This window comes from Pongo abelii, chromosome 6, assembly GCF_028885655.2.
Source record: "Pongo abelii isolate AG06213 chromosome 6, NHGRI_mPonAbe1-v2.0_pri, whole genome shotgun sequence".
Lineage (NCBI taxonomy): Eukaryota > Metazoa > Chordata > Mammalia > Primates > Hominidae > Pongo > Pongo abelii.
In genome coordinates this window covers 129,570,847-129,583,725 of record NC_071991.2, presented here as the reverse complement: position 1 = coordinate 129,583,725, position 12,879 = coordinate 129,570,847, and the positions used below count along the sequence as shown (strand labels likewise).

The 12,879-nt window shown below is 45.7% G+C and overlaps 1 protein-coding gene across 2 annotated transcripts in view; it reads left to right on the top strand.

Annotated features, from left to right (window-relative positions):
* Positions 1–12,879, top strand: part of PLXNA4 (plexin A4) — a 452,610-nt gene that overhangs the window by 329,581 nt on the left and 110,150 nt on the right. For both annotated transcript variants that reach the window (XM_054559822.2, XM_024249841.3), the window contains exon 5: positions 5,160–5,260. In XM_054559822.2, coding sequence (XP_054415797.1) covers positions 5,160–5,260 — 101 coding nt within the window. The remainder of the gene's footprint in view (positions 1–5,159; positions 5,261–12,879) is intronic.

The following is a 12,879-nucleotide window of genomic DNA, read 5'->3' as shown; positions in this document are numbered from 1 at the left end:
TTGTCCATTTGAGATTACGTTGAAAAGAATAGTGATGCCTATCTTTTGACTGAAAGATATCAGAATATTTCATAAAGATGATTGTATTAGTCTACCAGCAAAAGCTGTTCCCCTTTGACCCAAGGAGCTAAGCAGAGAACAGGTGTTTTCCTATCCATGCTGCCATGCCGAAGATGAAATAATTTGTCAAGTCCACTCAAAGGGATTATTTCAACTTTTTTATTGTGGTAAAATACACATAACAAAAATTCACAGTGTTAATTATTTCTAAGTGTGCATTTGTAAGTACACTCACATTGTGGTGCAAGCATCACCACCCTCCATCTTCTGAACGTTTTCATTTGCCCAAACAGAAAGTCTTTGTCCATTAAAGAGTAACTCCTTATTCCTCCCTTCCCCAGTCCCTGGCAACCACCATACTACTTTCTGTCACTATGTCACTATGAATCTGACTACTCTAGGCACCTCACATAAGCAGAATCATGCAGTATTTGTCCTTTTATGTCTGGCTTATTTCACTTAGCATCATGTCCTTGAGGTTCATCAATGTTGTAGCATGTGTCAGAATTTCCTTCCTTTTTAAGGCTGAATAATACTCCATTGTATGGGTATACCACATATTGTTTGTCCATTCATCTGTTGATGGATATTTGGGTTGCTTTCATCTTTTGGCTATTGTGAGTAATTCCACTATGAACCTGAGTATGCAAATGTCTCTTTGAGATCCTGCTTTCTGTTGTTTTGCAGTTGTACCCAGAAGCAAAACTGCCAGATCATATCGTAATTCTGTTTAACTTTTTGAGGAACTGCTAAACTGCCTAATAGGTTTTTGCACAAAGCCAGGACGATGTCCCAAGACAATGTTGTGCAGACCCTACCCTAACCCTGCACACAATCCTTCTCCCCAAGCACAGTTTATGCACACACGGAGGTCCCCAGAGGTGATGGGGCTCCCATCTCTAGAAGCAGCGAAGGTGAAGTTGCAGCCACATCAATCAACACCTTTGCTAGAGTCTGGTGGCCTGGGGACAGACCTCAATATTTTGTGGTCTCTGAGACAATCTATCATTATGGTAGCTTAGGTCATGTCACCATCTGATTTGTTCTCCAAACAGAAGTCCCTCCCCCACCCCTCTTACTTTCTTTTTTCACCTCTTCCTGTGGTCTGAATTCCCTCACTCAGTTAATTAGCATGCCTGGCACTGCAGCTTAAGACTTTAATCAGCGTGGGGTGGTTTTAATTAATCGTGTGACTCTGCATCTGGAGTGGTTTGTGTTCCAGGGTCAGGAGAGGAGCTGGAGATGGGGGATGGGAGAGGCAGCTTTGTATGGTGTAAGGCTGTGAGTGGCAAGTCTAGGTATTTGGGGAAAGAGAATCATAGAGGCAAGGTGGCTCAGAGGCCATCTGGCCACCTGTGCAACGTACTAGCAAGGTGTGGATAGTAACTGGGGACATAAGGGGATACATTTATACTGAGCTAAATGGCTGGACTAAATCCAGTTTTCAAAAGTAATTTAAAGTATTAGAAAAACTTCTGATGCTTTGCAGAATTAACCATGGGTTAGAGAGTGAGGCAAAGCTGTGACAGAGACGGAGAGCTGTGCAGCCAGTCTGGGAGGCCTTGGCCATGCTGGAGACTATTGCCTGATGGTGGAGCCTGGGAGATTTCCCTGGTTCTGTCCTTCCTTGGGAAGGTCCTGGCAAGGTGAAGGAGGTGGCACCTAGCTCTCAAATAATGGTAACCTTTCTACTTGGACTGTCAGAATCCTGTTGGCTCACCAATTTGAATGTCCACACTTTAAAAAGAGTGGCAAGAACCTAGATCAAGTTCAGAAGAGAGTCGTAAAAAATGGTTAAATCATAAATAGAAATATTCCATAAGGAAAGACTACAGGCAGTTGGGTTGTTTACCTTCAAGATGAGAAAGCTCTAGCTGCCTGGATGATTGTCTTCAAGAGAAAGTTTTCTTGAAGGTAGACCTGGTGCCATTGTTATACATGTCCATGAAAACCAAACAAGTGAGATGAGGTTGACCCGAGAGACTTTGTCGGAGCATTAACAAGGAGCTTAGGATGTTAGGACTGAGAGGGAATTCAGAACTAACCCGCCCAGTTCCTCATTTTTCAGATCATCAAAAAGAAGCCCAGGAGAGACTTGTCCAAGTTTACCCAGGAAACTGGGGGGCAGAGCTGTGGCTGGAACCCAGGGCTCATAATGCCTGTGCAGGACTTGTGTCCCTGTCTCACATGGACCCACCTAAATGAAAAGCTAAGAAAAGCAGATAGCTGTTCCAGAAGCTAGTAAAGATAGTGAATAAGTCCCGGAAATGAGATAACTCCAGGTTTCATCCAAAGGCAATGAATGGTTTAGGGGCAAATATCATAGTTCAAGGAGGAAATGACACTATCAAGGTACTAAAAAAAAAAGTTCTCCCAGGTCTGTTGAACTCCTGAGAGAGTTTCTGAGGCCTCGGAAGACTGTCAGAGGAGTTTTCTGGGATGTAGGGGAGAGGTAAGTGACAGTACAAGGAGGATTGGGATATTAATGAAAAGGATAGCAGCGATCCATCATAGCCGTCACTTATAAAGTGCCAGACCATTTACAAAACCATTGCGTCATCTGTGCTTTGGGAAACTGTGAATTGGGGTGGGGGTGGGGAGGGGGGATTTTTATCTCCATGTTAAGCCAGAATTTGAACCTAGCTCTGAGGGCTCTTGCATTCTTTCCAACCCGACAAAAAATGACTCATGTTTAAAATTGGGAGGAGGGAATCGATAATTCCAGGGTATGGACATCATTAAACACCAGTTTCAAAATATTTTAAGAATCTGAATGCAAAGGTTTTTGAGAATTTCAGATTCACCAAGCAGCTGGCTCTTGACTTGATGTGGAACATTCTGAAACACGCAGCCACATTCCATCCAAGGTGGATTATAGAACTTGTCAATAGGAGAAACTGGGGAGGATGGTAATTAAGTTTAGAGCAAGAAAATGCTTTTGATTGAGCAAGGCATGATTTTCTGTTTAAGCCCATGCAAAATATGGAGTGCTAGACAAGCAGCTGGAACATATGAAAACATTATTGTATACTTACGGTTCCCAACTTTCACCATTTATGGCCCCTTTTATTATTTTTTCCCTCTGTGCATTATGTTTTGAAAGATTCTGTCTACTAAACAAACTGCATTTATTAAGTAATAACATATTTCCTATTTTTAATATGAGACGTACATCACTGAGTATGAATAAAAAACATAAAACAGCAACAGTTCAATTGCCATTAGGCTTTGGGAAATATTGAAAATTGCGTGTGGACCTCATTACCACTCATGAATTCCTAGGAGTCCAGGTACTTTGGGTTAGGAGCCACTATTTATATGCTTACATGACTAGCATGTCTGTGCTCACGTAAGGAGTAGGAAGAGAAATTAAAGATGCAACAGAAAGAGGGCAAATTCTTGGCTGGTGTGGAGCCAGTGTGGGTAATTTGTAAGGAACTAATTGTTAAGGTTAATTAGTAGGATAGGAAGGTCGTACGTAGGCAGACTCCAGGCATGGCCCATGCAGATTACATGAACAGTAGTAAAAGAAAAGATAAAATTCCAAATGTGCAAAAAAGACATCTGAGAAGGTGGAGGAAGGGCCACCAAGGTCAAGGTCACTGCCGTCAGAATGGGAGAGGAAAGCTAAAAGGTTGCTTGAAAGAAGTGAAAACACAGTGTGGTCATTAAGAACGCTCAGTGTGTACTTTGGAGAACAAAAAGATGCATAAAGAGAATAAGAAAGTTAAGGGAAAAGAGATCATGTGGGATTTGGAATTAATTATTAATTAATTCCAAAAGAGAGTTGGAGACTAATTGAGAAGCTCTGGTGCCAGTTTGCCTATGCGTGAGTTACAAGTAGCCCCTGCCAAGCGGACATCATTTTACAGAGGCACATGCCCCATAAAACAGCAGGGGAAACACTGCCTCTGCATTTGCTCATGTAACAGAGAGGGTTCAGCCAGGTCAGCACTGTTTATAGTTTGTGCCTATTGTCTGATGGCGAGAAATTAAAAAGGACGGCCACATCAAATTCTCTTAGCTCAAGCTGAAACATCAGGTAGGATTCTCCATTGAGATAAAAAGGTATCCCAAATGGAAGAGGATGATGTAAAATTAAAAAAAAAAAAAAAAACTTTTTGTAAAGAAAAAACTGGCAAAACGGAGAATAAAGACCAAGGCTATAAAAATAAAATAAAAACTCCGTTTGATCCAGTGTATCATTATTAAATACCTACTATGTAGCAGGTGCTGGCAAGTTATGTAAAGAGACATCAAGGCAAAGCTACATTGGAGAACAAAGAAATTCAAAAGATATTTAAGAGCATGTAGGAAATGGAAGCATTTGGGCTAAGCAAAAATGTCATGTGGAACATTTTACATTAGCAGGCGGCTGGTGAAAGCTAATATAAAGTTTTGGGTTGGAGAGGAAGCCTCTAGTCATGAAAAGAGTGTGGGTAGGAGGAGAAATAGCAGCAGATGCTCTTTGAAAGCACCATAGTGAAAGCTTTTAGAGCCAGTTGGCCAACATTATGAGAAAGAAAGAGCGGGCAAGTAACAGCTACAGAGTGAGCTTATGATATCTTGGTAAATGGCAAGGAGGAAGAGAAAGAGAAGGGTCTTGGTCTCAGGCTAAATGCTCTCTGGAGCAGCAAAAATGATGAAACTTGAAGGAGGACTGGAAAGAAGGGGAAACACTACAGAAAAAGAGAAACCGTGAGAGAGTGAGAATGACCATTTGCACTTGTTACATTGATAGGAAACAAATACATGATGAATTGGCCATTGGTAGAGATATTTGGTGGTTTCAGAGGAGGAAAACTTGAAATGAACACTGTGTAAATATCTTTTCTGACAACTTAGTATGGACTGTATGGAGTCTGTATTCATGGAGACTGCTAAGAAAATAATATGGCTGCTTGTCTCCCTGGATGCATATGTGGCCACCTACTCAAACATAATCACTCAAGGTCCCTTCCCACACTGGGCTCCAAGCACCTTCATGCTCCTGCAACATTTCAGGTGATACACTTGATATTTAGAGCAACATCTCTTCTGGTACACTGCTGGGTGTTCTGCAAAATCTTGACCACCTTCTCCCTATCCTGCTGTCCTAGCTCACCAGAGTCCCTGTGGAGTCCTGTGGTCAGTATCAGAGCTGCGGCGAGTGCCTTGGCTCGGGCGACCCCCATTGTGGCTGGTGTGTGCTGCACAACATGTGAGTACCGTGGGGAGGCTGCCTCCTGCCTCCCACTTCCTCCTGGTAATTCCCTTCCTCTGCTTCTCTGTCATCACTGCCCTTCTCTTTGATCTGTCTTTTCTCCTCAGCTATTCTTGCTCTTCCTTCCTTGCATCCTTTCCAAATGTTATCTCCCTTCCTTTGTTCTTTCTGACTTCCCTTTAAATTTACCAAATTCCCTTAAGAAATATATGGCAATGGTGGCATGGGAATGATGACGGGTCAGGATATAGTTGTCATGCTGGGCAATCACACATTGGAGGGCTGGAGAAAGCAGGATTCCTGGACTTTCCTGACTGTGGCTTCCTGGGCTGGAGACTGACTTTCCAGGACTGAACACCACGAAAAAGGCATTGGATCTTTTTTTCTCCAGCTTCCTACTGGCCCCGAAATCATGAACAAGATATATTCTGTCGCTTTAGTGATTCCACATCTCCTTAACATCTCTTTCAACATCTCCATAGGATTTTCTGGTTTGGGTCTGCAGTTAAAGTGTGTAACACCTGAGGACCCTCCCACTGCTGTCAAACACCCATCAGCTGGCTGTGAGTGCACTTGGGCTGGAGTCACTGGGCCAATAAAGCCCGGCCTGAGTGCTGGCCTCTTGCCAACGTGCCTCCTTTTGTGTGGCTCCATTTTATTATGTAGAAGAGGGAAGAAGGCAATGGCATTATAGTGGAGGTAAACAGTAAATAAACCAAAGGGCAGGAATAGGGCTCAGACAACCAGAAAGCTGAAGGCTTTTCTTTGGGGATCCGAAGACCCTTGCCATCAATACCTGGAGAAGCCAACAATGGTTGGACCTCACTCTGATGAAATTTGGTTCCAGTCCAGCTATTGTTTCTGGCCAACACTTGAAATATGCCACTTTGTAAGCTGGATCCAAACATTATAAATTAAGAAGAAAAACTTTAGTCTTCCTACTAAGTACCTGAACTACATGTGACCAATGACGTTTACCAATAATTTTCAAGTATAAGAAGGTGGGGTAGGATCTTGTCTTCTCCCCTCCCCTTTGCAAAGAGTGCCTCTAAAAGTCGGAAACACCCTCTTAAACTCGAATACATCTCTGGGTGGCAGTCTCAGGTGTAGTGAGTCCTTGAGTTCCTTAGGGGAAGGTCTGATATTCCTCAGGTAGGTTACAGTGGAAAAAAGTCAAGAACCACTGAGCTACACTGAAGTATACGTAACTCAGTCTACAGCCGTGCCACCCTGAACGTGCCCAGTCTTGTCTGAAATATACATAACTCACAGACAGATCAGAAACTGTGCACTCAAGTGTATAGAAAGGTTGCATGCTAACAGAGCAGGGGAGCCTAGGAGTGGCCAGCCTAGAAGAGGATGGCAGAGGTTGCATTCAGAATGCAGATTGGCTCAGATGAGGCCAGAATTGTTCCCTGAATGATACCTTGCCAGGCAGACAAGGGGCAGTTTTCTTTGTGTCACCCAGTGAGGCCTCTGAGGAAGGGACTGTACTCTAAACTCATTGTCTTACTTGGGGACCCTGACTACCCTGTTTTCTGCTTGGCTGAGGATAGCTCTGCGATCCTGTCATGGGGCGTTCCTACCTGGCATAATTCAAAGGCAATCGGAAAATCTGGTCCCTCCCTGACACTCCATGCCCAGTGGCAATTTCCATGTCAGCTTTGATCTCTGCCCACAATGCTATCCCAGCCCCACAGAGCACAGAGCCCTGTGAACAGAGAGGCTCCAAGGCTTGGAGAAGGCACCAGAGAGGCTGTGAGAACCCCCACCTCCCACCCCCAGGGCTGCAAGGTAAGCAGACATGAGAGGAGGAGGCACAAGACAGTACTTCCCTTATGGCCTCAGTTTACCCTTCTGTAACATCATACCTGCCTCCTGTCAAGTGGAAGAAAACAGGGGTGGACAGAGGCCAAGATGAAGTCTGGGCAGTTCATGAAGGGGGCCCTCAGCCTGCACGGGGAAACCAGCTGCTCCAGTCTCAGCATGGCATAAAAACAGCCATGGACATGAATTTTGGGCACCTGCCCCGAAGTCCAGACTCCTCATCCCAGCTCCTCCTCTGTGAATTGGACATGGTGATGCCTGTCTCCCCTGCCTCACTGAGTCACTGGTGAATCAAATGAGGTGGTATGAGGACCAATGCCTGATGGGCTGTGGATCACTGGGAAATGTAGTGTAGGATGGGGCAGGAATGTTGACAAGGCTGGGGAAAGACTGCGAGCTCATGGGTGCCCCTGCTTCTTGTGACTCTGTTGATCCCTGGTGATTTTCCAGATGGCTCTACTGTAACTGCATGCTTCTCTTCCTGGGGGGTTCCCAGCCTTTGTCTAAGTGGCAGGTACTCCTGCTAGATCCTCCTCACCCCTTTAGTCTGGCACCATGTTTTATTCTGACACTTGTATATCTTATTCGTCTTTCCATGTAGCACCAGCCCTTGTTAAGCACAGGCTCTCAGAAGGCAGGGGCTGTGCAAGTGTTGTTCTTTGTGGTCATCATTGTCTGCTGCTGCTGCTGCTGCTGCTGGCACCTCATTGCTCAAGGAGCCACAGTGGAGCCAGCGAGTTGAAGCACTGGGGGACACTGGGAGGATTACTGGAGTGGAAATCAGTGGACTTGAGTTCACGTGCCTTGGAAACTTGTTGTGGGGCTTTAAGCAAGTGCAGTCAGTTCTCATTGCACATGGTAGATATGTTCCATAAAGACACTGGAACACAGAATTAGTGAATACCAAGCCATTGCTCGTAGGAGAAATACAGGGTTAGGTTCCTGGGAGCCTCTGGTCACATTTTCATCAATAAATCCATCTATAACCTTGTTTTGTGTGTGTTTCTGTTTAAAGACATTTTACTTAATATATATAATAGATTCATTAAGCTTGACCTCACTGCCAACAGCACTATAACACATACCTGAACAAGGCTTATCCAACACAGCTGTTTTCTCCATAAGGCACACCATGGCCTTCTTGCACTCAGGATCACTAGACAGACCTTCAGCACTACATTCGGGGACTATTTTAAGCAGCAAAATCACCTGCAAAATTAGAAAAATGTGGCACGAAATAGGGCTTGAAGAGGACACTTGTTCATAGAGCGAGAGCTAAAACAAGAAGCTGAGGCTGCCTTGTCCCACCTCAGCTGGGAGTGTGCATGCCGGATCACTCAAATTTTTCACTGCCCTGTACATGTCCACGGGTACCAATTTTTGTCGCAAATAAACGTTAGCAGTTAGTTGAATTTGCAAATAGATTCCACGATAACTCCGTATGTCAGAAACTTGGCATCCTTGTTTCAAAGTGGGAGAACAGTACCTTCTCACAGTGGTGGCACGAGGATAAAAAGAGGTGATTGATACAGGATGTTACAGAATTCCAAGATGCTGTGCCAGGGCAAGGTGCTGTCATTCGTAACCTTGAGCCTCCTGATTATATCCATGACCTGAGGAAGGCAGACACAGGTATAAGAGTTGTGCCAACATATCTGGTAAAGCCCAACTCTTCCAGGACAAAGTTCAAGAGCCCCCATAGGCCAAGGCTGCCTGCCCGCTGAGACACTCAGTAAATCCATCCTCCCTCCCTCTCAGAGTTATGACCAAGGAGAGCCCCCTGGCAACTATAAGAAGGTGGGGGTAAAATCTTTTCTTCCCCCACTCCCTTGCGAAGAGTGTCTCTAAAAGCTAAAAATACCCTCTTAAACTCGAATACATCCTTGATACAAGAGCAGGCACCTTCCCCATCTCTGAGTGGCAGTCTCAGGCATAATGGGTCCTTGATTTCCTTAAGGGAAAGTCTGAAATCCCTCAGGTTTGGATTTCTGAGGTCCTGAAATCCAAGTTCTAAAATCCGGTCCTGGATAAGTAGAGTAGGTCCCTGGATTTCTAAGATATTTTTAATAAAGGTACAATTTTTAAATTTAGATGGAATGAGATGCACAGATCTTAAGTGTACAGCTTGAAAGCTTTGACAAAGACAAACACCCTTGTAATCCACATGTCTATCAAGATATAGAACACTTTCTTTATCCAGAGAGCTCTCTCCTTCTTCCCAGGGGGACTTTCTTCCCTAGTTCCTCAGGTTCAGGTCAAAGCCAGATATTGCTCCTCCTGATCTGCCCTCCCTTTCACTTTTGATGAGAGTAAACTGGACATCCATGTCTTGGAAGTGGGCTCAGCAGGAGAGAAAGGAGAAGGCTGGGGGCTGGCAGTTCAGTGCAGGAGGTTGACGGCAGCCAGAGAGAGCCTATGGATGCTTGCTCTGAAAGGCATCCATTTTGTAGGAAGGGAGACAGGTGGCAAGAGTGGGAGGTTTAACTGCTTCCGGGGAGTGCTGTGTCCACACTCACAAATTTGTCCATAGATCTCTCAGACATGCCCTTCTCCCTTTGTGCCCAGCAGTGTGCCAGGCTTAGTGATATGAAGGTGACTGTTAGGTCATCTCTGCCCTAAAGCTTTTGGGGAACCAGGCCTTGGATTCACAGTGGGAGTTTACTAGAATCAATGCATTTGTTAGGCCCCCACCATGGCCAAGACCCTGTGCCAAGTGACTGAGTTGCTTGCTAAGTGGCCTCAGCAAGCCTGATCTTCACTCAGGAAGACCAAGATGGCAGGAAAAGAGTTCCTTGAGGTGTCAAGAGAAGTCCATTTTCTCAGTCACTTTTGACAACTTTCCCCATGGTTGGAGGGAGTGAGGTGGTGGTAGCATTGTGGAAGAGAAGGGCAGCAGATTGGTGTATGAGAGACAGAGACAGACAGAGATAGCAAGAGAGGAAGAAGGAAAAGGCAGAGAGAGGGGTTGAGAGTCAGCACATGTGCCTGAGCAGTGCAAGGGCAGGGCCTCTGTAAATAGGTGGCTTATGTGGCTGAATGGGCTGTTTGTAGCAGCAAGGTCACAGGTGGGTTGCACAAAACATGCTTAAGAAAGGCTCATGTAATTTAAATCCTCCTGTTACTCTCAATTGTCATGAAGCACTTGCCTGCCAACCTGGTAGCACACAGGGTCACTCAGTTGCTCTCTTTCGCAGCCCCTGACCCCGGCCCACAGGCTTGCCCATCTCTGATGGCAATGACAGCTTCAGCAATGCTAAGTATTGAGGTGGCCCTGAGTTTTAAGCCTTTGTTCCTTGTTCCTGAGCTGACCCATTCTGACTTGGGTGAAGGTAAAGGAAAGCGTACAAGCCCACTCTGCCTTCGCCCTATCACAGCTATCTCCTGTCCTGGGCCAGAAACATTTTCTCCAGTGACCAGGCTTGGCAGGTCCCCAGCCCCCTCTCCATCTTCCCTTCCCATGGCTTTTTGCCCAGGCAAAGAAGCCTGTCTCAGTCTCAGCAGGTAATGGGATCCTGCCCGGCAGACCCAGCCGCATCGATTGGCCCAGACGTTACCTTTCTTAAGAAAAGTCATCAGCATCGCTCCTGGGAGGCTCATGTAACCCAAGACATCACAGGGGAAGGATAAGATCAGCTTTTATAAAGTCTCCCTTTCACCCCCTCACGACCCTGCCTCTTCCCAGATTTCTTCTGTTGGAAGAAGGACCTCCTCCGGATAGGTTGGCAGGGGTTACTTTTCAAGAGTCACTGCTATTCTTTTCTATATGGTTTCTTCCAAGATGGCGAGTGGAAAGACAAGAAAGACACTGCTTTTCAGAGCAGAAAAGATGAGTTACAACGTAGTTGCAACTGAGGATCTGTCTAAGAACAGACCCAGTCTGGGTTTAGTTTCTTCAGCTCTAATTTCATAGTCACGCTACGAAAATTAAGGGAGGGGACCTGCGCGAAGCCCCTCGCTGGGCCTACAGTGCAGTAGGTCCTCGTGCCTGAAGTGGCCCAAATGGCCTCGACTGTGGGAGCAGAGGCTGGAGTTGGATCCCAGTGCCTCCTCCTGGTCCCCCTCCCCTTCCATTCCTCTCCTCCCCAGGACTGGAGGGCTGTGGCTGGTGCTGGAGCCAGCCCACTGTTGGGAAGTCTACTTCCCCTTGGAAGTCTTCAACCAGCCATGCCAATGTCCACTTAATGACACACAAGCTGATTGCAAAATGCAAGCCCTGCCTTGCTTCACTCAGGCACATCCCACAGCCTTGCTATCTCATTTTTTAAACCTATATTCAAGGGCTACTTAACACTAATCTGCTGGTCACTGATCTCTCCTAGGGTTGCTTGCACAAGGCCTACACAGTCATGAGGAATGGTTGGTGTCCACTTCCACCCAGCAAACTCTTTGCAGTCTGTGCAAGGAGGTTTTCCTTGACTCTTTGCCAAAAAGCTATCAGCCTCTGTTCCAAAGAAATGAGTTCCAGACTAGATTAGATACTAGTACATTGGAATTTTCCTCGCCAATGACTTAGCAGAGACATAGTATGACTTAAGGAAATGGGCTTTTTCTTTTTTAACCCTGCCCCTCACCCCCCGCGCCCCTCCAAGCCCCCAATACACACACACATACACACACACATACACAACACATGCTTCATGACCAGAGAATGGTAAGTCAAAAATGCTATCTTCCCATATAAATTAGAAAAGCCCTGTGGTCTGCTCAAGCTGTCAATGTCCCTCCCCGTCTAATGACTTGGATACCTGTGGACAGCTTGAGGAGCTGGCCTACCTCTGAGGCTTCACTCCAGACATACACACCCATATTCCAGCATTCACACACTTCATTCAATCATGCTGCACTGGGCCACATAGGATGGAGCAGGCCAGCCTGCACAGAGCAAAGTGCTCCCCTGCACCAAGCCTGCTGGACTTGGTGACATTAATGGACATGAAGACACCAGGCTGTTGGATAAAGTATAGTGTAAAGCCGATGAGAATCAACTGGAGTCATTGTTGGAATGTGTCTCAGGTAATAGGCAGCGTTCTTGTTACCGACTGGATTAGAAAGAGAATGGATTCACCTGTGGCAATGCCTTTGCTGTCTCCTCCTCCTTTTTCCCTTCTCCTGCCTTTCCCTCCCTCTCCCTCCCTCCACTCCTGCTCTGCTCCACACGTGTTCTTTCCTAACCTCTCCTCAACCTTAGTAGAAAATTAATAGGCCCTAATAGAGCTAGCCACTGATGAAGAAAAGAGAAAGACAAGCCCACTTCACTTTCTCTTTTGAAAACTGCTACATGTAATTTGGTTTGGTTTGGGATCATCTGGAAAAAAAAAAATGAACATTTCCAGGTCCTTTTTACCTCTCATCTAAGGTTTTGTTCAATAGATTCTTCATTTAAAGCATGGCTACCAAGGTCAGAATCCAGTCAGGGACCTAGGGCAGAACATGGCTTCTCAATGCAGGCTGCAAGCCCAGCATCTGAGCTGATTATGGTGGGACAGGATACTTTGGTTGCTATATAAGCCCAGAAAGGTTCTTGGGCCTACACTGAACCCCTGCACCTGCTGGTTTCTGCTAAGTCCTATGCCCTCGTTCTGTAGGCATTTCCTTCATCATTTCCTACCTGGGAAATGGATGAAGCAGGGGATTCCTTCATGTCAAGGGGCCAGTACAGTGGAGCTGAGGGACATGCTTTAGGAGTACCTGAAGCCTCTTGGAAGGAAACATCTAAGCCATTACCCCTGCCTCTCAGGTCATGAATTAACACCTGATTCAAGTGCTTCTTAGGTTAATTTTGGATCTTT